This window comes from Atractosteus spatula, chromosome 8, assembly GCF_055471065.1.
Source record: "Atractosteus spatula isolate fAtrSpa1 chromosome 8, fAtrSpa1.hap1, whole genome shotgun sequence".
NCBI classification, from domain to species: Eukaryota; Metazoa; Chordata; class Actinopteri; order Semionotiformes; family Lepisosteidae; genus Atractosteus; species Atractosteus spatula.
Genome location: NC_142713.1, coordinates 51,825,121 through 51,847,317, shown reverse-complemented (window position 1 = coordinate 51,847,317; position 22,197 = coordinate 51,825,121). Strand labels below are relative to the sequence as shown.

At 35.9% G+C, this 22,197-nt stretch overlaps 1 protein-coding gene across 7 annotated transcripts in view; it reads right to left on the bottom strand.

The window, feature by feature from the left end:
- Positions 1 to 7,300, bottom strand: part of LOC148829799 (inosine-5'-monophosphate dehydrogenase 1a) — a 63,830-nt gene extending 56,530 nt beyond the window's left edge. For 2 of the 7 annotated variants that reach the window (XR_016091478.1, XM_088923540.1), the window contains exons 1-3: positions 7,035 to 7,294; positions 5,770 to 5,868; positions 5,609 to 5,686 (exon numbers count right to left, since the gene is read on the bottom strand). Coding sequence is in view for 4 of the 7 variants with exons in the window: in XM_088923540.1 (XP_088779666.1) it covers positions 5,609 to 5,686; positions 5,770 to 5,867 (176 nt within the window). In the remaining 3 variants the exon portion in view is untranslated. Of the gene's footprint in view, positions 1 to 5,608; positions 5,687 to 5,769; positions 5,869 to 7,034 lie in introns of those variants that run through there. The other 5 variants (XM_088923546.1, XM_088923541.1, XM_088923542.1 and 2 more) reach the window with 4 other exon arrangements.
- Between the last annotated feature and the right edge of the window lie 14,897 nt (positions 7,301 to 22,197).

The window sequence follows — 22,197 nt, the reverse complement described above, 5'->3', positions numbered from 1 at the left end:
TCTATATAGCAACAAGACCACCTATAACCTAAAGTCCAAAAGCCTTAATGGAAAAGATCACACATGTTGAAATGCTGCATCATGTCCACATGGTCAGCTCAAAATTCATTTTTCAATAAGTATTTTTTCATTGATTTGAGAATTAAAATCCAAAAATGACAATTAATTTAAGGTTAGCAGTTCCATAAAATTTAACCTAAATATCATACAGGTAATTAAACAAATGCATTCAATGTTGTCATTTTCATTAATAATGCAAGAAATAATAATTGTTGATAATTCTAAAATTCTTAAAACTAAAAATTCATTTTCATAAAAACTGAAAGTTACAGCAACCTAACAAGAGCATTCACACAGTATGTTATTTTAAATTCAGGCAAACCGCTCGTACAAATGCCATCCAGAGGACCTGACACATCTCTTAACTGGGGCTCATAAAGTTTAATTTTAGAGTATTTTACTTGGCCTAGCAAATCTTTCTCCATTGGCAAACTGTACTCCAAGAGTGCCAAATGCAGTAACACTTAAGTTAAAATATTTACAGGTGTACCAAATTTTCTCATTTTAGACGTCTAAAAACTAAACTGAAAGCAGAAGACCAACCCTGTTGTACAGGTGGTGTGGCAAGCTCTTATGTTACAGCCTGACTGTCATTTCATCTATAGAGCAAAATAACAGTATAAACATCACAGTGGAAATGCTCAGCCTAATGTGTCATCCCGTTTATAAGACGGCTCTTCCAAAGCCAAAATAAACTTAACAGCCAGTAATTTCACACTAAAGTTAAATAGGCTATTTTGAAAATGTTTTTTTTTTCCAGCTATAAATGTAAAATTTGCTTATTCATTTCTGCCAGACATAACAATATACATTTGTGTGGCACAGGTTCTCATCTTGCGGTATGAACTGGGATTGGGCATTTCTCTACTTGTCTGTACCATGGTGAGAGACTCCTTACTTTTCCATGACTGCAAACAAAAATCTCCATTTATCTTCTAGTGGTGAATAAAAACTTGGCAACTTCACTTCTGATTTTAGATTTGTCTGTAGATTTTAACATATTGTAACTGTAAGAGATAGTAAATAACACAGCCTTACTGTATAGTATTCTTTTTTGCCATCATTGATTAAATAACTAGGTTTATTTAATTGGTTATAAATAAGAAAATTAAAGTACAATCACAATAGAAAAGATAACTGTTCTTTAGTTGATTTTTTCATATTTTAGAATATCTAAATCTAAATAGATCTTTGGAAAAACAGAACTTTCCTTTTTCTGAGGAATTTTAGTTTCTGTTTGTCTGCAATATGCGTTATGCTTTTTGTTGTCAGTACTGCAGTCTCTTTTACATTGTGAATAAGTCATTCAAAACTAAAAATCCAGTTGTCTGCAGTAATTAGCCAACAACTGTCCTAAAAGGACAAGAGGTCATGCAACAAATAACTTCGCCGTTGCCTAACCTTTTTAGGAAAAATAACCTGAGTAAAAACAGAAACAGAAAATAAAAGCTAACGTAAATTATGTTATTGGAGGAATGAAATTCATATCAATAACATTAGAGACTAATTTATCGCCACCTGTGAACTGTTCCAGTTACAATGTCAGCAGTTCAGTCAAGACAAACATAATAGCAACTGCCCTTTTTTCATAAGCATTTAACGGTTTGTGGTTTTAATGGACAAAATGTTCTCAAAATAACTTTAAAGGTGGGGCACAATCAACACCGAAAATGAGAATCCTTAAGTGTCTGATTAGATTTTTTTCAAAATGACCAATAATTTCGCCAATTTAGAGTCCCTGTCCGGCACTGTACATTGTATTTACTGCACAATCCGAAATTTTGTCAAATTTACAGTGTGGTATATATTTCCACTTAAATACCTTGTACTTGCCGACCAAACATGTAAATAAAAAAAAAAATCAAGCGATACCTGAACAAATGCTTTCTTTGAATACACGATTAACATTCTTAAAAGTTTTTTTGAAACATTAAAAAACTTTAAATTTCATTACTTATCAGGTCCGTCATCATATTTAAGAGCGCGTCTCATATACTAGTTAACATTCTAAAATTTCTGGTTACTTCTTAATATAAAACAAAGCCGATAGCAGTTTAATAAGTACAGGACTATATAATAAACATTAACCAATCACCGCACACTCTGTGGTCTTAAGCCAAAAGGCCTGAAGGAAGGAAAGAGTGATTTTTGAAGGACAAGCAACAATCCCCAGCAGAATTTAGCATGTGCATGTCACCTTAATGGCAGTTCAAAAACATGTTTATCACTTTATTTTGCAGCTGCTTAAACCACAACAATAATAAGGGAGATTAAAAACGTTCCTCTTTGCAAATGGTCTTTTACAGGCAGCATACAGTATACAGGAACAATGAAATCATCATATCAAAGAGGCGTCTTATGAAATATTCTGTCAAAGCACTTTTTTTCCCCATCATGATAAGGGAACATGAAAATGTAATTCAAACTAAACTCTCAATAGTACAGCTTCTAGTGCCGAGATCCTAACTGAAACCAAAACGTCATCACACATATTACTTTTAAACAGCATTTTACAAAAGGAAATAAATCTGCAGAGCAAGTCATTCTGGGTTTCTATGGATACCATCGGAAGGTTGCCATGCAGCTGAAAGCAGACTCCCTAATCAGCATCTTGCCTGGCGTTGAATTGCAAATGATTAGTGGAAATAAGCATGTTTTGCATCACCTTTATATGCACATACGTGGCTTTCTCCGAGACAAGTCCTCATACACTTGAATGTAAGAAGAAAAACGTGTCACTACAAAAAAAAAAGTCTTAGTTTCTAGTTGTCTGCACTTGTATTTGTGAAATTAAGAACATCCGCACACAGGCCATCCATGCATTTTCTAACCATTTTATTGTGGGGAGCCAGAGCCTAACTCGGCAAGCAATGGACAGAAGGCATGAGATACCCGGGATGGGACACCTGTCCACCAAACATCACACACAGGCAGAAAAATGACAGACTAATCTACACCATAGCAGTTTTTGATTAGAGATGACATTGTTTAGAATACGGTGTGCAGACAGATATAATCAGCACAGAATGTTCTCTAGGTGTCTTAAGGCCAAAGAATCACAATTAAAAAAAAAACACCTTCCAATAATATTTAAAATTCATCAAGGTCTCATACACTCGCCTAAAAGCACAAGTAATTTCCATACCAGAACCACATTTGGCTAATTCTGGTTTCCATGACGTTAAGCAGACAGGAGAGTGTGGGTCTCCTTGCCCTGCAGGAGACGCAGGTCCATTGTAGGGATTACACCCAGAAATTCTTGTCCCCATTCATACAGCTGGGTGGACTGAGGCAACTGGGGAAAATCAGCTCACTCAAGGTAAAGGCACTGTCAGCAGCAACAACCTAACCATTATAAGTCTAGAAACAATCGCTGTGCTGTGCCATCCCTTATCCAAAATTATCATTTACAAATTCACAACCAATTAAAAATCAATTCCTGTAGAACTGGATGAAAGTGTGCCTAAAATTAAAATGTATTTTTTAAATACAGCTGTGATTTAAAAAAAAAAACTCACTTCCGTTCATGATACGTGCTACATAATATAATGTAGCAGAGGGTAGCATTTTGAATGCTCTAAAGGCATTTCTGAAGGTTGAACTGTTCTGTGTAGCAGATTCGAGGAATCTGTATGAAATTTACAAATTAAATTATTTCATGCCCCTTAGTTTTTCATGTAATTTCTCCACACACCTCTGCATGCCTTGGTTCAAAAGCATTTCATAGGTAAAACACCTTGATAAAATCCAAACAGTGCTTCAGGTGTGAAATAATTTTTTTTCAGTTAATAAATGCATATCCAAAATATCAACAAACATACTTTATAGCCCATGAACTCAGTAGTGTGTTTTAGGATTTCTTAGTCAAGTTATAAAGAGAACATGCAATGAGTTTACACTGTAATCCAACTGTATGGTTCTTTATTTTTTCAAAATGATTCAAATTATTTTTGTAGCAGATGAGCCAAACTGCTGATCAACAGGAGAGCTACTGTGAAAGTCAGACCAGTAGCGTCTTGCCACTGCTGGATGCTGTACATCTGTGTTTCATGTGTTGCAAATACAGTCTTGTGGGATTCTATCCCATTCATTTAGTAGAGTCTGGACAAGCATGTGTCTGTACACTAGTATCCGAGCCCTAGAAGCTACTCATTCCACAAATTCAATTCAATTCAATTGGCTTCAACTCTGGTAAAAGAGGCATCCATGAAATTACTGTCACATTCTCTTCTATAGGAAACATGCTGTTTCACAAGCAGCATGAGGGCATGTATTGTCCTGGTGGCCTGTTGTCATGTCAGTATGAGCAACACGTGAGGATCAATGCAGTAAGGTTGTCTTAAGAAGGGTAATTATTTTCTGTGTTTCTTTATTTTTCCCCTGGCTTGACATTCAACAGGTTAAATTACCTGATCACCTCTGCCTAATCAACTCTCACTAATGAGGAGATTTAAGACTTATGTAACAGTCATTTGGCTGCATCACAGTAAGTCACAAATGACCAATTAATAAAAATGCCAAGAAGTAAATATGCAATTAAAACAAATCCTTCCCTACAATAATGCAAACAATTTTGCTTCAGCTTCATCAATGACTAAACTTTAAATGTTTGAGTGTGCCTTATATACCTTAAATATCGTCAATCAATATTTTTTTCTAAAAACATACATAGAGTGATACATCTCTTATGATGCTCAGTATATTTAATAAAACATGGAACAAAAGACTTAAACATTTTCCTTACATCCCTCACTCAAAAGGCTGAAATATAGACTAAAAACACAAAAATTAGGGAAAAAACCATCATAGTGCTGGCAAAGTACAAACAAAAAAAGGGAGGAAGAGGTCTAATATTTAATGTCATTTCATCAAAATGCTTGACACCTTACAGCAAAAGGGAGTTATTTGGTACAACTACATAACATTTCAAGAAAAACTAAGAATCTGAAAATTATAAGCTCCTCGGTAGTCTTTACAGATGGTCTCACATGACATAGATACTGGCTCATCATGTGAAATGCATCCTCTTAGATTAGATTAAAGGCAGGCTTCAGTACTCAATCAACTCATTCAGTTCATTTCCCAATTAGATGCATGCATTACAAATGAAATACTCCCCTTTTTTGAAAAGATTAACCACAGACACAGTAATTCAGATCAATTCTTCTACAATTAAGATCCCACATGACAAAAATTATATGAATGACAAAGACGGATATCCATGAACTCACATGGCAAAGATATATACATCTTTTAATCACAGACCCACATTTTTCCTTCATATCACATTAATTTGGAGCAAAAACCTTGGTAAAAAAAAATGAAAACAAAATGTAGAAGAGGTGAATGAGTGAACCCCAAATCAAACTTCCCTGAAGTTGAATGAACAAATACATTCTGAAATCAGTATTAGTCATACAGTCTCTCTCATTAGAAAGTCACCGTCTTGAAAGATTTGACCAAATTATGCCCATCCAATGTTAATGAGAGCATTACAAAATTGCTTATTCGTGGATTTCCAAGAAATAAAAAGCAGGTGATTACTCACTCATAAGTCAATCCATCCCCTTTAGAGCATAGCTGTTCTGCTGTGAGTCCATCAGCATCAGATTGATGCGCTGATCTGCTGATTCAAAACGTTTTTCCCATTATATGCGCTGGTGCATGGGTGACATACTCATCAGAACAACCAGAAACTACAGTACTTACTTGTAAGTGAGACCATCTCCAATAGCAAAGAGCTGCTGTGCAGTGAGTCCATCTTCAGGAACATAGCCTGTGCCGCCACTGATTAGGTAATCAGCCATGCTATGGTAGTGATAAAAAGACAAAAAAAATCAAATTAAAGTATAGAATTACGACATAACATAGTTCAACCAAATATCTTATTGTGGTTTAGATTACTCATTTTTAAGTAACAGTCCATCCCATCGAAACCTTACCCTCAATTAAACATCGGCCAAAACAGTACTTACTGTATATCATAATTAAATTATGCTTCAAAACTGATTCAATCATCACCCCGTAACTGTCAACCAATAACCAAATGCGATTATGATGCACAGATGCATCACCTATTGTGGAACGTATTAGCATGAAATGACAAAAAATAAAGAACATTTGCACAAGTTCTTTTTTTATCGGGGGCACTGCTCACGGTGTGCAAGACTACCTTTCAAAGCTTTCGGTATGTATCGTTCATGGAGAACTTGAAGAGTAAAGAAGGGAAAGAGAAGGAGAAAATAGACACTTTTCGTTGCTTTGCGTCTGTCGCACACTGGCACAGATTCAGCTCGGATCTGCTGGCCTGGTGACCTATATTACATATAAACACGAGCGCACTGCACACCACCTCATGCTCCACTGAGAAAAACAGACAACAAGCTTTTGAGGAAAATAACGAAATTAAAATACAAACCTTCTTTCAGACAAAAAGCCCTTTATAATAATTCGATTTAGACATTTAAAAACGTAATGTTGTACATGAGCTAGATGCATCAATAAGATCCGCCTTGTTTCATTTAATTCTAGTTATAAGACAACAGAAACACGGGTCGACGTGTACTGAATCCGATTGAAAGAACGGAAAAGCTCAAGACAAGCCATACAAACCCAGTGACAACAACCAGTAAATCTGATGTCAGAAGATGTTTCATCATCCAATGCCACCCATGTGGGTATGAAACAAGCAGCTACATTTTTAAGCATGCGAGGTAGACTCCGTTTTTATTATTTTCTTTTGTACTTGCCTCGCAGATCGTAAAAGGGACAAACGTTTTAATTCATCTATCATTGAACAAACCGAAAATAAAAATACAAGTGCTAACAAAAATGAAAGAAAAAAAACAGTTTGAACAAATTCTACAATCGGCTGCAGGAGAGACTAATGCGGCGTGTAGCGTTCCTGGGCGATCATAAAAACACAACCTCAACACATGCTCGTTTAAACATAATTAAAAAAAAGGACACTACACCTTGTAGATGATAAAATTTCAAGATCGCTGTCTTCCTCTCATTCAAAGGCTATACACAATGCCCACAGGTTTAGCAGCAGCAAACTTTATGTTACGGACTGTAACAAAACCGAGTCCAAACAGCAAGCAAAAGGAGGTAAAACAAACGAAACGCAGCAGTTCACCTATCCCGTTTCTGACCCAATTTCAGGGCTACACAGACAGCACTACCCAGATGCCTCTAATGAGTGCTCGTGGCTCCCTCTCATCTCGTTATTCAGCGCAGTGAAGGCTGGATCTGTACACGCGTCACATCCTCTCTACTACGAGACAGAAATCACACGTGGTTGGGGAGAATGGTGGAGGCGTTGTTTATTAACTCTTTCAGTTTCGTCAGCTGAATTGCCTCAAAGAAGCGTGTAAATCGTCCAAACGGGGCATCATTAAGCCCTAGCATGGGCAGTAATACCACATAGCATTCAAATATATTTTCACAACATTGGTACCTCTGCTAATAGTATAATGCAGTCAAACGTCTTTGTATACATTTGTACATGCAATAGTACCAGAAATCGATGGCTCTCCATTTTGTTGTATGAAGAACATGACCAGATTATCACCAAAATTACCAGGCTTGTCTAACATTTAAAATAGGCGTTAAATTTAAATTCTTTACAAATTTTGAAACTCTTTTCACAAATAAGACAGAAACACTAGAATATACTTATTGCAGAAAGTGAAATAACAGAAAATAGGTTAAAACTGTTTTCCATGTGTTTCATGTCACTATTGCACAAGGGTCCAGGGAAAGGAAATGCTGTTATCTTAAGTGCGCATTTAAAAATGGAGATGTTTCCTTTTTTTAAAATCTAATGCAGTATATGATACAACAACTTTCCTTAATCAGGCCAAGGCTTCCTGTAGAAGAGGTGTGGATTAACAGGATTAATTTGAAAACTCTTCAATTGTTTTCAGCTCTTGAACCATTTAGAGATTGCCTTTTATCTATGGCTTTTCATAAATTACTTATAATCTCCCAATTTCCAAATAGAAAAATAAAAATTGTTAGTCCATTAACAAATATGAGTGGATCAAAAATCTTCAGGATTACTCACCCTGTACTTGGTTAATCTTATAGGTCACCTTGAATCACTTGTTTTCAAAAGATGAGGATTACGTGGAAGTTATTGATCAATTAAGCAAGAGCTGAAGTGTTTTTTATTTTTGTCCCAAATGATCTCCGAATGGCTGCCATGACGGCACAGCACAGCACTGGGACTCTGGACTCAATTCCTGGGGTGCTGTTTGTGTGGAGTTTTCATGTTCTCCTCATGTTTGTAGGGGTTTCCTCTAGGTGCAGACCAAAGACATGCTGGTAGGTTAATTGGAGTATGTGAAATTGGCCCTGGTGTGGGTGTGTACTGTATGTTTGTATCTGTGTGTATAATGGACTGGCATCCCATCCAGAGGGAATCCCGCATTGTGCCCAGTGCTTCCTGGGACAGACTCCAGGCCACCATGACCCTGCATTGGATAATCGGTTATCAAAAGTGATTGTGATGGCGATGATCTCCAAATCACCAGTTCAGCTGATCCCCGTCCAGGTATTCCAGGGATTTAAAAATTGGTGATTAAATATGCTTTATCAGGGCTCTCCAGGAGCAGGGTTGGAGACCCCTGCTATGGAATATGAGAATGAGACTTTTAACCAGCACAGCATCAGAGAAGAATGAACACCAGCAAAACTAAATATGAAATGCAACACAGCAATTCTTCCCCTGCTCTGTAATTTATTTGAACTGCAAAGGCACAGTAATACAAAACTGCTTTTGTAAAAGCACCTGGTGACACATGAACTGGAGAACGCCACTCAAATTTAAAGTCAGCTGTTATCAATTAAATGTGACTAATTAGCCAGAACAGTGGCAGTTAGAATATGAAGGTCCCTGTGAACCTAGAATGCCTTCATTTTTTTTCATTCTAATCTGATTATCTGCACTGTGCAGTTACTTGGAGATGTGCATGAAATAAAGAGCTACCCTGTCAACGTGGTGACTTACTAGTTCGATAAATTTAACACAAGAAACTTTCTGTTCCATGAAGTTTTCCACTAGCAAATATCTATCATTCTTCTTCGTGGAACCACCCCACGGATGTTGAAAAGAAAATGGAAATTACTTTCAGCTTATTAGAAAAATAGTAAAATATAAAACACTTTGTTCAAACATGGAAAAAGTGTTATATTATGTCTAGATCGGTAATTTAACCTTACATTACATGTTTAAGAAAAACTCTTAATAAAATAATGTAATATTATTTAATTTTTATGAATAATAAAAGACTGAAATACTCTTTACTATAATTTGGGGTTTCTTTTTTTTGCAAGTACATACTGTAGATAAAGAGAATGTATAACACATGTGTAGTGATACATAGAAACTACTTTGGTTTCCAGTGTGACTTAGAGAGCTGTCATTTACTTCAACTGTGGACACATCAAAAATTGTTACAAAAGAATCTGTTACAGATTTTTAATATTGGTATAAATCCTTATGTAATTTGCTCAGCACTCAATATACATACAGTACAAAATATAATTGTATAATATAATTTATATATATACATAAAATATAATAGATTTTAAAAATCCATCCACTGTTAGAAATTATTGACTCCTGTTAAGGGTTATGAAAACCCAAAAGCACAAGGCAAAAGGAAGGACTATGCCCTGGACATGACACAAGACCACCATCACGAGGGCACACACAGAAAGCTTGCTTAATAAGTCACATGCTTCTAAAAAACAAAGCCTCAGATAAAATTATCAATATTTGCACCACTTCCATCCTTGTATAGCATTTATGCAATAGATTCTTCTATTTGATCTTTTATTGTTTCACATTCCATAAACAGAGACCTGATTTCAGTCATGAGGAAACTGTATTTTTAGTATTTGGATAGCTTTAAGTGAGATGAAATGACACATGCGGAAGAAAATATTCTAATGACCAAATTTTAGTCCAGGTCATGTTTTAGAGGCCAATAAGGGCTTAACTAGAGCAATATTCAAAGTCTTGACTTGAGATGGGACTATTGTAAATATCAGGAGAGAAACTCTGAATAGCTTATTATGGATTGCTCATGCTGTGGGAAACGAAGTGAAATTATATTGATCAATTATATATTGTATATCCCAATACACCTGACCTGGGTTATCCCACCCAGGGTTGGACAGGGTCAATCATTACTATTTCAGTGGTGAAAAGTTTATGATTTATTTGTGGAGGAACTGTAGGCAGTCCCTGATGACTTCCATGAGTCCACTGAACCCAGATTGAGAACAACTGTTTTGGGATGCGCACTAGTATTGCACCAGGCATCATGGATATCTGGGTATATCCCTCACCTCAACAATACAGAACATTTAATGCATGCTGTAGATGGATGATCAGATCAACATTTTAATGTGCTTTAAATAATTCAGAAATTGTCACGATAAATGTAGGATTTCATAAATTTGAAAAAAACGTACCAAATAAGATCTTTAAAGCAATGATTTTGTTCTATTTTTCAGTTTTTTCTTTTTCTTAATAACCTGATAGCATGAGTATCTATCTGAATTTGTACAAAATGCAAAAAAAGATATACAGTATATAAAACCGTTAAAGCATAGTTTTTTCAAATCACTTTGCCTTTTCAGAAATCAAAATGACTTGAATTAAATAACCACATAGATGATGTGTTTTTAGAATATCAATTTTTCAAGCAAGGCAAGAAATACAATTTCTCCCTAACAATTTCCCAAAACTATACCTATATTTTAATAAAATTGTAAATTAATCGTCTTCAGGACAACAGCTCTGTCTTCCATTAATTAAACAACTAAAATAATTAACTCAAAATTTAATCAAACAATATTTGTGCAAAGCAAATCGTTTATTTTTTACAAATTTATTCATGAACTAAATTAATGGAAATTACAGTGGATTCGTATTTTTTCATGTAAATGTTTGTTGCATTTAAAGGACTTTATATCGATATTAACAAAAATGATTAAAGTGGATATCTCCAATACATAAGAAACACTGGGAACAGAAAGCTACATGTTTGTTCTAAGTTTAAGGATTGAAGGTGTTCAGGCTGCACAAAAAGACTTTGTAGTTCCATTATCTTGCTTGTCGATAAGCAAAAAAGGAATGTCATACACCAAAATGGGCAGTTAACGGAACAAAACCACTGACAGAAAGAAATAGCAATGTACTTAAAATACATGTAAACATCTATAGATCTATAACTGATAGATAAAGTTAAAACATAGAGCAAATAAAAAACTCAAAAGCAAAAACAGTCTGGAAACACAGAGAGGAATAATTAATAATGTGTACAGTGTAAACACAGTACATAAGATGAACAGATTTCCTCCATGTCTTGAAAAAGCCAATCATTAATGAAATATGGTTTTGCTACAGTATGTGTTGCTCCACTGATCACCCAGGTCACAATGGATCTTCAAAATGTACTGCTTTAAGAAAAAAGCTTATCTGGAGAAGGAACCAGCATCAGCTCTAATTTGTACTCCACATCAACTGTCCTCACCTTTTTTAGCATTATTTTTGTGCTAGAATTATTTGATTAATTAGTAACCATGAAAAGAACAAAAAGTAATAACATATTTCCATTTCCATTTATTTCAGTAGATTTAATTTGATAATTGAATTTTATGTTCCCAAATCTTTTGAAAGTCAGAACACAGGTGCCAGAAATGTTATCCTTGCACTCAGCATAATAAATCTGTAACCGGCATTCAGAAAATTGGACCAAAGATATACTGTAGGCATTTTTCATATACACTGTGTGCTTCTGTGAATATACAACTGCATTCTCTGTCAAAATATACTACAAGCAATAATGAAGATATAGTCTCTGAAGTGCCATGTCAGTTCAATATATCCGACTTCATAAGGGGAATATCAGAGGGGGATATGTGTGTTTATTGCCTGAATAATTATCTTTCTAAAACCTTACATTGTAACATTTTATATTCTAGGACTTCTGCCCAAACAATTCACTCTTTTTTTTTCTCTCTGTTGTGTTTCAATGTTATAAATACTAAAAGCATTGCAGTATTTGTTGAGACAATTATTATAAACACTGTAGAAAAAAACAGAAGAGAAGAAAGAATTCTAAAAGATTATTCATTTCCCTCCTTAGTTCCAAGAGCTAAAGATTAATTAAAGCAAAATATTTATATATTTATATATTTATATTTATTTATAAACACAACATCACTACAACAAATAAGTTTTCTATTCAATGTATTTGAACTATTCAGAGAAATCAACATATATAATATGCTAGTAGTATTACCTTATGAAGACTTATCAGGCAACACAGATAACCTCTCCAACTGTATAGCTTTCCAGGAAAAAAGGGTGGACACACCGAGCAGCCACATAAGAGACAACTTCCTAATCAATTTTAGTAATATATTATTAAAGAATAGGTGCTTATGTGTTAATTAATGCAAATATATTAATAATTCAGGAATATGAATGAAAAAAAAATTAACATTATTGTCCTCACCCTCACTTCTCCCACTTCCTCTATTCCTGAGTTGGTGTCTCCAAACCTTTTAAAAAATTGGCTTCTGCAGGGGACTATGATTCTATAATCCTGGTCCAGGAGGACCACACACACCATCTGGTTTTCTTTCCAGCTGAGTTCTTTGCTGAACTGAAGCCTATAACAAACAAGTTGCTTTAATATAGCATTTCCTTGCATTTATTCTGCTGAAAAGTTTGGAATGATGTGTTCTGGTACTTATGAAATGCAATAGTTTAATGGCCACCTTCCACATTTTTAGACGTTGAAACATTCAAATAATTAAATTCATTAACTTGAAAAAAACAGCAGGTGTGTGTCAGCTTCCAGAGCTGTGAAAGGACTGTATCTGTCTTTGCTACATCTTTGTTCCAGTTCCTTTCTTCCTGCTAAAAAGATTTCAAAAGCTTTTTCTTCCAACTTCATGAAAAATACATTATTTTTGTTGGCAGATTCAACATTCATGTTTTGAGTCTCATAATCCTACTCCCTTAAACATTTCAAAACACTGTAATATCATTCTCACAACGCATCTGCAGTGAATCAATACACTCTGCCCCATTACTGTGGCAGTGCAGTCAGGAACTTCCATGAAAGTGCTGACTCAGTTCCTATTTGCATCACCCTGCCAATGCTGAAAAACTCAAGTTTTCAGATCTTTAAAAGGCAGTAAAGAGATGAAATGCTGTTAACATAAATAAGATCTGCAGACATGCAGAAGGATGGAACTGTAATGTCCTTAACACCCTAAAATTTACATAGAAGATATATTTGAAACAGAGTACAACTGTAATGCCTCTGTAACATTCTTTTTCATTCATAAAAGCATATCAATGAATTTTCATTAGCTATGCTGAAATGCATGTTTTTTTATAGTCATATCAATTGCATATGACAAATAATAGTGGTCATAGCAAATTGAAAAGAGAAAAAAAGAAATTCCTAAAGAATCAGTGCTGGTAGCAGTAATAATAATGATGATGTGCACAGTATGACAATTAGAGGAATGTCTTAAGAAACTATACTGTGCTGGGAAAACATAAAATGCAACAAGTATTGAAACTAGTAACATTTGTTGCAGTTTAAATGCCTCTCAGTAAATTAATTTTCTCTAAAATATATATTTTATGCTTGGCAAACCAGACATAGGGGGCACTGTAAACAAAAATGTTTCCATACAGTAGCAGGTCTCCATGTAGATATTTATGATAATTAAATGAAAATTATTATAATTATTATAGCTATTTTAGAACATGCAGTATGTTATAATCCAGATTACAAAACAAATTTCCACATTCATTTAGTCCCATTTTGGCATAATTAAAGGACATGATAAGCTATATGCAGTACTGCAGACATAGCACAATAACTCAATGCTGTGTGGAGAGTTAATCATTCCGCACATCCCATAACCCTGCACAGAAATATGTGTTGCAGTATTTAACAAAAACAATTAATTGAAACTGCTGTAAGATGATCCCTTACTATAGTCTTGAATTTCTGCTTTTAATTTATAAATAGCAAAACTGTGGCATCATTATGTACAGTAAGCACCTCATACCTTACTAATAACAAGTTTAATGAGATTTTCTTTTCTTTCTTGTGGGCGCTACAAAATCTTAAACAGTGCAGCATTTACAATATTTTGTCTCTGCAAAAAGCATCCTTGTTTTGAAGAGGCAGCTACAAAACACGGAAAATGATCGTATTAAGTTAACCGCTCTCTACAGAGCAGTAGGATGTCCAGTGTTTGTTCACGGCTTGTTTGTATTTTTTTAGATTTGCAGTCTGAAAGGTTTGCCTCACCTTTCTGGCTCATATCCAGCCTGTATGCGGGTGGCACTGTACCTCTGGGCCGCTGTCTCATGCCCATGCCCATGGGGGTTCCCATGGAGTGGTGACCCATGGAAATGATGGTCATTCTCTCTGGGAGACAGGCGAGGCTTGGCAGGTTCTGTGTCCCCTACGATCCGCCGGTAATCAATCTGATAGGGCTCTCTCTCCCCTTCTCCAAAACAGTCATACCCGTGTCCTTCCATCCCCACAAGATCCAGTGTGAGGGATTCTGAATTACCTAATTCCAACCCTTCCACCCCAAAATCCTTGAAACTCTCACCGTGTTCTTCAATGCGGATAACCAGCTCTCAGTTTAGAAAAAAAAACCTCAAGTCCTCCTGATGCCAAAGGAATGCACGACTTTCAAAATATTTTCAGTTTTCTAAAAAAGATTGCTCGCCTTCTTATTCCTACAGAAGGATACACAAATGGACCCTCCAGATTTTATTGAACAATTTCTAGGACTCTAGTTTGAAAACAGAGCAATATTCACTATCTGGCTATCATAGCAAGGCTGAAATAACAAAGCAGAGATTTAATGGGCTGATATCCTTGAAGTGGTGAGCAACGTGAACAACAATATTGGATCCGATGATAAGAACAGAAGCAGCATAAATAAACAGGTTTCAGCTGAAGAGAGGTATTCCTAGTTTCCTCTGACCTGGTTAGAGCACTCTGGTCCCAGATGAAGCTGCCTTCTACAATGAACGGTAGAATCTTAGTTAGCAGGCCTGTGGGGCAGATTGTTCAGTAAAGGGCAGGGAGATTGTTTTGTTTCCCTGCTGTCCTGAGATCCTTCCACTTGGCCAGCTTAACCCTGTTTTTGACAGGAGCATACGTCACTTTAGCAAAGAGGATTGGAGTATTAAAAAAGGGGGCAGGGGCATTCGACAAAACACTTCTACACACATTCCCCGCCTATTGCTATCACAACAGTGTGTTTGCACATGTCCCAGAGAGATATAACTTTCACTGTAAGAGAAAAACAAATGCAAATCCCAGATGTGACCTTAAGTGGATGGCTTCCCAAGAGGTCGTTACACAAACATGATCACATGGAAATTCTATGTCTTGACAATGGCTTGTGAGTCTCCAATACACAAAATGTGGTACTAATTAAATAGGTAAGCCATGAAGTTTCTGTCACACACCTTTGCTGGATAGTTACAGGTCAAATTACATCCCTGTACCTTCTGAATATACATATTTTGTGAGGAGATAGGTTGCCGTATGAAATGCATAGCCTTGACATACAGTATGAAAATATTTACGGTAGAATATATATTTTTTAAACCCTAATTTTGGTTGTGAACCTTAGGCCAGAGTTTAAGTAGTTGTAGTATCATAATATTATAGTGAGGTTTAGAGTAATAAATTCACTTAGAAGTCTTAATTCCTGTTTTTTCAGTCAACATGTCTCTATAGGAGCACATTTACAGTAAGTCATGGTTTGTTGCCAAGCTATTGAGAAAAAATGCTACAAAAGCAGATTTGTGCAGTAAAAATTGAATGATGATAACAAGCAATGAAAGCTTACTGTAGTTATATCTCTTATATCTCTTTAAATAAACCACATCCAATGCAAAAATGTAATTGGGGCAGCATTTGTCTTCTCTGTTGTATCTTGTTTTCAAGATATGTTTTCCTGGACAAGTTACAGTTGTTATTTTATAAATATTTTGTATTTCAATATTTCCATGTGTTACTATTTACAAGTACTTATTTTGCTGAACTTTGCATGTATTACACAGTGCAAAAGATTTGAATGCAATTTGCATATGTTCCTGAGATTGTGACCTACTAAATATTTAAGTCGAAATTTTGTACTGTATATCATTAAGTAAATTTGTTCATAAAAGAGGTTTTGGGATTATAGGACAGTAAAGCGATTTATTCAATCAGATATGGTAATATATCTCTATAATACATTCTGAGACAAAAGTAGTATAAAAAAGTACAGAATAATTTCTTTGTGGTATTTTAAAATCACTAAGCACAAATCATGTTTCTGGAAAATTGTAGGATTTTTGAACGTGGTTCAAATACTTTTAACAATGCTATAGAGAACAAAATTAATTACATAACAATTCAACTAAATAACATAATTAATTTCATATACACTATATATACAGTATACATGTGGAAGCATTGCGTGACAGTCATTCTGAGCCCTATTACTGTACATATTTCAGAATTTCAGTTGATTTCCTGATTTAATCATATTTAAAATAAGTAAAATAACAAGTTGGGCATTTCCTAGAAGTGAACTAATTAGTACTTCAAGAAAAGGTTTTGTATTGTTTTTTTCAAGTTTAAGAAACTTTTTTATGCATTGGATGATGACTCCAGCACTCCTCTAATTCAAAACAAGGTAATATATTCTAGGACTTTAGGAACAACGTCTTCTGAGGGTATTTGCATTCGGTTGTCTGATGATTTAAGCATTATGAACTTCAAAAGTATCGCAGGGTTCTGTCTGAGGCCTAATGACATTTATCTTAACCTTATTACGCAAGAAGCATAGGTCACCTCTAGTAAGCTTCACAACTATTTTCCCTGAAAGGCCGAACTGCATCCCCTTTCCACTTTCGTTACCACGCTGAGATGCTTTTCTTTAGGCGTATGGAATATCTCCTGGTCTTGCTTGGGAACGGCATGTGATGGTAAACTCTGGTGTTCCCAAGGTTGCTGCGTTGCTAAGGTCCCTCTTGACGACTTCATCTGCAGGTGACTGACTGCCTGTGACAGTTGCTGAAGGATTTAATTAGAAAAGCCTCTTACTGGTGGCGCAGAGTCCCCCGTCTTTCAAGGAAAACAAGGTTAAACAGACATTTACATTGAGGTGAACACCTGAGAGCTGAGGCTAAAAGCAAATGGATTCAAATTCCCTAAATCCTTTGGTCTGATTCTGAATGACACAGACACCTGTTTTTCTTTCCCCAGTGGGTCTTTATAAAACTCAATAAAAATATGAATTGATACCCCAGGAACTGAACCTCTTGTCAGTATGATTTACAGTTTTAACAGCCTTAATATTTATAGTGTTATCACTAACAATTTACTATTAGTATCAGCATTTAATGTAGACAGCTCTGAGATAGATACTCAATAAATTACATGCTGACATAATTTCAAAACATTTCCATCATTTATAAATGCATAAAACAATTCTCAACTGTCGTGGTAGGACGTTATCTTTGTCTTTTAAGGTTTACAGTAATGCAATTCTGTGCTCACTAAATTATATATTGTGTCTGAAATTCTGTTCTTGCATCTGTATTTAGTGACCTGGTAGAGTTTTAAACCTATACTTAACATAATCTACAGTATATTTGAGCACCATAACATAGCTTTGTGTAATCCAGTTTTAACTAATCTTAAATAAGACGAAGTATTTCTTTGTCAACCTAACTGAATAAAAACAGATGCACATACAAAAAATAAAAAAGGTGTCCTTTAAAAAGAGAAATCTGTTTTGCGCTTGTGTGTGGAATTTAACTGTGAGCTTGTTGAGTAGACAAAGGCACAAAATATAAACTTGCTGACACAAACCAAGATGGTTTATTTTTTTACAGACCCACACATACAGATACTTTTGGTGGCACATAACAGCCAGTCTCCTTGTGCATGTCCTCAATGTATCCCACACTGCATGACTGCAATATTCAAACATAGAGCTGAATTAAGCAATTCTAAATATAGGGTAAATGCCAGTCAAATTACTAAAAAATCTGGATGTTTGTTCTCAAAATTTTGTTAATGTATTCAATGTGATGTATTAGTGACTGCTTAATAAAAGTAAATATACACATTCGTGAGTTCATTTAGGATAAGACACAATTAACATCTAAAGTCTATCACAGCATTTAAAAAATGCTTAAGATAAGTCTTGAGGTTGATTACAAAATGGAATTGTAATCCTCTTGTTCACCTCTGACAGACAGCCCTGATTTTATCTGATAAAGCATGTCCTAAGTGAGTGTGGAAATCATTAGACTTGACATAAAAATAAAAATGCCTGTTTAGCCTACATACCCTAAGAGTAGCAGGGCTGATCTAAAGGAAATGAAGAGGTGAATTCCATGCTGAAAAGGAGAGTCAAATTGTCAAAATTCACTTCTTCTAGTTCCTTTGCTGCAGCTCTCAGCTCAAAGGAAAATTAATGCTATTCCTACCAATCTATTTGGTAGGAATTTGTAAGTTATAGAAATCTCATGCTTCTGTGAAGACTACAAGTAGCCTACAGAATGTTAATGCGAGAATTACTCGTTGCATGCAAGTGTTTAGTACTTACAAGGCAAGTGGGTGTTCTGGCGTTCCCCTCTCTGCTTTTTGAAGTGGTAATAAGGATCACATGCCTGCTGTACAAGCTTTCCGGCTCAGAACTATATAAAGCATAACCAAGCCAGGAAGATTACCTTTGACCTTCCACATGTAGCATCTTCCTTTTCATTCAGGACTTCATGCAACAGAACAAAGAGCTGTGTGTTGAGATGGTCTCTCCATCAGTTACAGAAACATGAGATTTTTTATGCTGTCAGGTGATGTTGCCGCGTTCCTTGCACACAAATAGCATTAGAGTGCAATCATTAAGTGAGAAGAATTGATTTGTTTCTTAAATCTTTTAAAAATTATCCACTAAGATATGGTATATTACCCTGGAAAATGAATTATGTTTGGTTTCTTAGTCTCTGCTTCAGCTTTTCATTAGGTCATCTATTAGCACCCACACTACAATTCAGACGTCAGTTATGTGTTCTTGAAACACACTGCTGAGCAGAAGTTTTAGAAATATTTTATAAAATCCAAAATACATGTATGACATGAGAGAGTAGCATGGTGGAAGCACAAGAGTGCACTGCTGCCTCACCTCAGCTTTAGTGTCCTGAATTCAAATGGCCTAGGCATCCTTTCACTGGTCACTCTGATTTCCTCTACCAGTTCATAGACATGCTGCTTATCTCCATTGGCATCTCTAGATAAGTGTGTGTGCACTGTAATTGACTGATGTCTGTCTGGGTGGAATCCTGCCTGGTACTCATTCACTGCCTAGTTAGGCTCCAGCTTACCATGACCCTCAATTGGATTAATCTGTTCTTAAAAATGAATGAATGGGCATCGACAATTTTCTTATAGCCCCCACCAGTGTTTTCTACTATTATAACAGCTGCAACTGCTATTCATTTTCTTGGTTCTAAATTCATGTTGTTTAGTCTTCAGAAATGCAATCACAACACATCAAAACTATACAGCTTCAATTAACTTTAATAAAATCTGTTTACATAAAATGTTCTCTTCTGACTTTGAACAAGTGTTAGTTAAGATGAGTGAATTAACTAATTGAAGACACAGGGTGTGAATTTGAATTCTTCTGGCGTTTATAGTATACATTTTTCTGCTCTAATACACTGAAACACCATTTACTGTATTGTTCAGAATTAAAGTAGTTCAGTACTGCCACCTGGTGGTTTTAAACGGTATCGGCACATCCACGCTACTATTCAGTTTCTAACTCGTATAGATCGATTTTTACCAATTTGTTTTCAAAGACAGAAAACAATACTAGAAATTGATACCCCCAGAGGCCTGGAGATTGATATCTCCAGTAGAGAACTATTTACGTACAGGTTTTCAAATTTCTTAGTCAATTTTGATATCTACCTTGGATCACTCATCCTGGAATACTCATTTCACACAAAGCTTCTTAAGCTTTTTGTCAGAGGGAACCAGGTGTTTGGCCAATGTTCTGGTACGTGTGGAACTTCACTGTTTCCCCTGTCTAAGAAAAGCTCTGGGAACTGTAGATGCAAAACAGATAACCCCATACAGTTTATCATAGCTGAATAAGTGTTTTATCAACATGAGCTTAATGGAGAATGTTGACCCCCGACCCGCAATATGAGACTCTGAACTAATATATTATGGGTTTATAAGTGCATGTTTTGGCAGACTGTCATGGTTATTGGCTTTTGGAATCCCTCTGGACTCCTGGTCTCCTTTCAGAGAAGCCTCCGCTGTCCCAAAAACCACTCCATCACAGAGGTATTAGATGAAATATCTTTCTTCTTCATCTTCCGTGGACCAACTCTTTAAATCTTCCAAAATCCCCTGGAGAAGCTGGAACAGCCAAACTCCAGAACCACTCCTTCCTCTTCTTCAAAACGACTATTCCTTACAAACCCAGGGACACACCAACACTTAACTGGGCTCATCCACTTAATAAATGGCCAGGCTTCCCCTTAAATAGGAAGATATGCCCCTTGTGTCCTTAGAAGCCTACTGGCACACCACACTTGACTTAAAGGGGAACTGAAACACTTTTTTATATTTTTGGGTTAGAAAGAATCAGTATTGGTGAGTGCATTTCAAACCACAATAAAATGTACATAGTAAAATCTCTAATTTACGTCACAAAATAGCTGACATTTCCAGCTGTGCACAGCATCATGTTCTGTGATTCAGAACGAGGCAACAATTTCCAGTGATGCGTTGCAGTCTTATTACACTGTAAATCAAGCTGTGAATACATATTTTAATCAAATAGAACTATTGCTTTCAATTTCAAGGCAGGTTTGCCAACTTATAATACTTGTTAACTCTACATTCAGATCACACTGGAACATTCTGCAGTGAAATGTCTGCTGTTCAACCTCTACTTATTTGCTAGTACATCACATTAGTCAGTGACTAATGTGACTTTCTGCAATTTCCCTCACGGGATCAATGAAGCATCTATCTAGTGACCAGGAAGGGAACCTTCACATCACAAGTCATGGGAGCCCATTTGCAAAAACACAGCGACTTACAATACTTTCACAAAGTTCACGATTTTGTGAATAATTCCAATTCGTAAAATTTTCCTATAACATCAATGAATTCGTTTGTTTTTTTTTAACCAAGATTTAATAACCAGTCTCAGAAACTTGGACTGCAGTTCCCCTTTATCCCCTTTTCCAACTACAATCAGCATCACTCAGCAGCTCTTCAGAGACGACAAAGGATTCAAATTATATCCAAGAATACCTAAATACAAAAATACTAAATTCACTCTGGCTCCTTCAATCACCACTTAAATCGACTCCAAAACGCACACAAATACTTGCAGGTTTCTTCTTAAATTCCAAACTATTTTCTACCTGGCTTAAGACTTACAGGCTAGCTACTGATATCAAAGCACAGAAGGTGTTATCTAAACTCCCTACATTTCATTCATCTCCTAAATCTCCCCAGTTGGAGCTTAGACGTAACCTCTAGCCTGTCCTCACCTGGCTACTAATATAACCCGATAGTAGATCCTGTGAAATGTGGAATTTCATACTGGACCAGTCAAATTACTGTAGCTCAAGTGGCATTCCAGTCACACAGGACCTTCATCAGGCAATCAAGCCAGGTGCGTCCAATTTTCACTCAGGAGAGGCCCTGGCCAAAGCCTTGGTTTGCAACACCACACCTTTTTTCACTCCAAATCTAAAACTCATGAGCATTGACAAACCTCAACTGGGCCATCCCCCACCATGTGGAAGATCAGTGACCATTTGTCCACACTGACTTGAATCATGATGATGCTACTCCTGACATCTTTTCACGTGTTACTTTTTCTTTTATATCCCAGGGAAAAGGGAAACATTTGGAGGCCTTTAAATACTGTAGTTCTGGACTTCCAAACAAAAAATAAACTTATATTAACATTCTGCCTGGATTATATTTAAAGAAATATTAGAAGGTGTGAATAAAGGTGACACTTGCA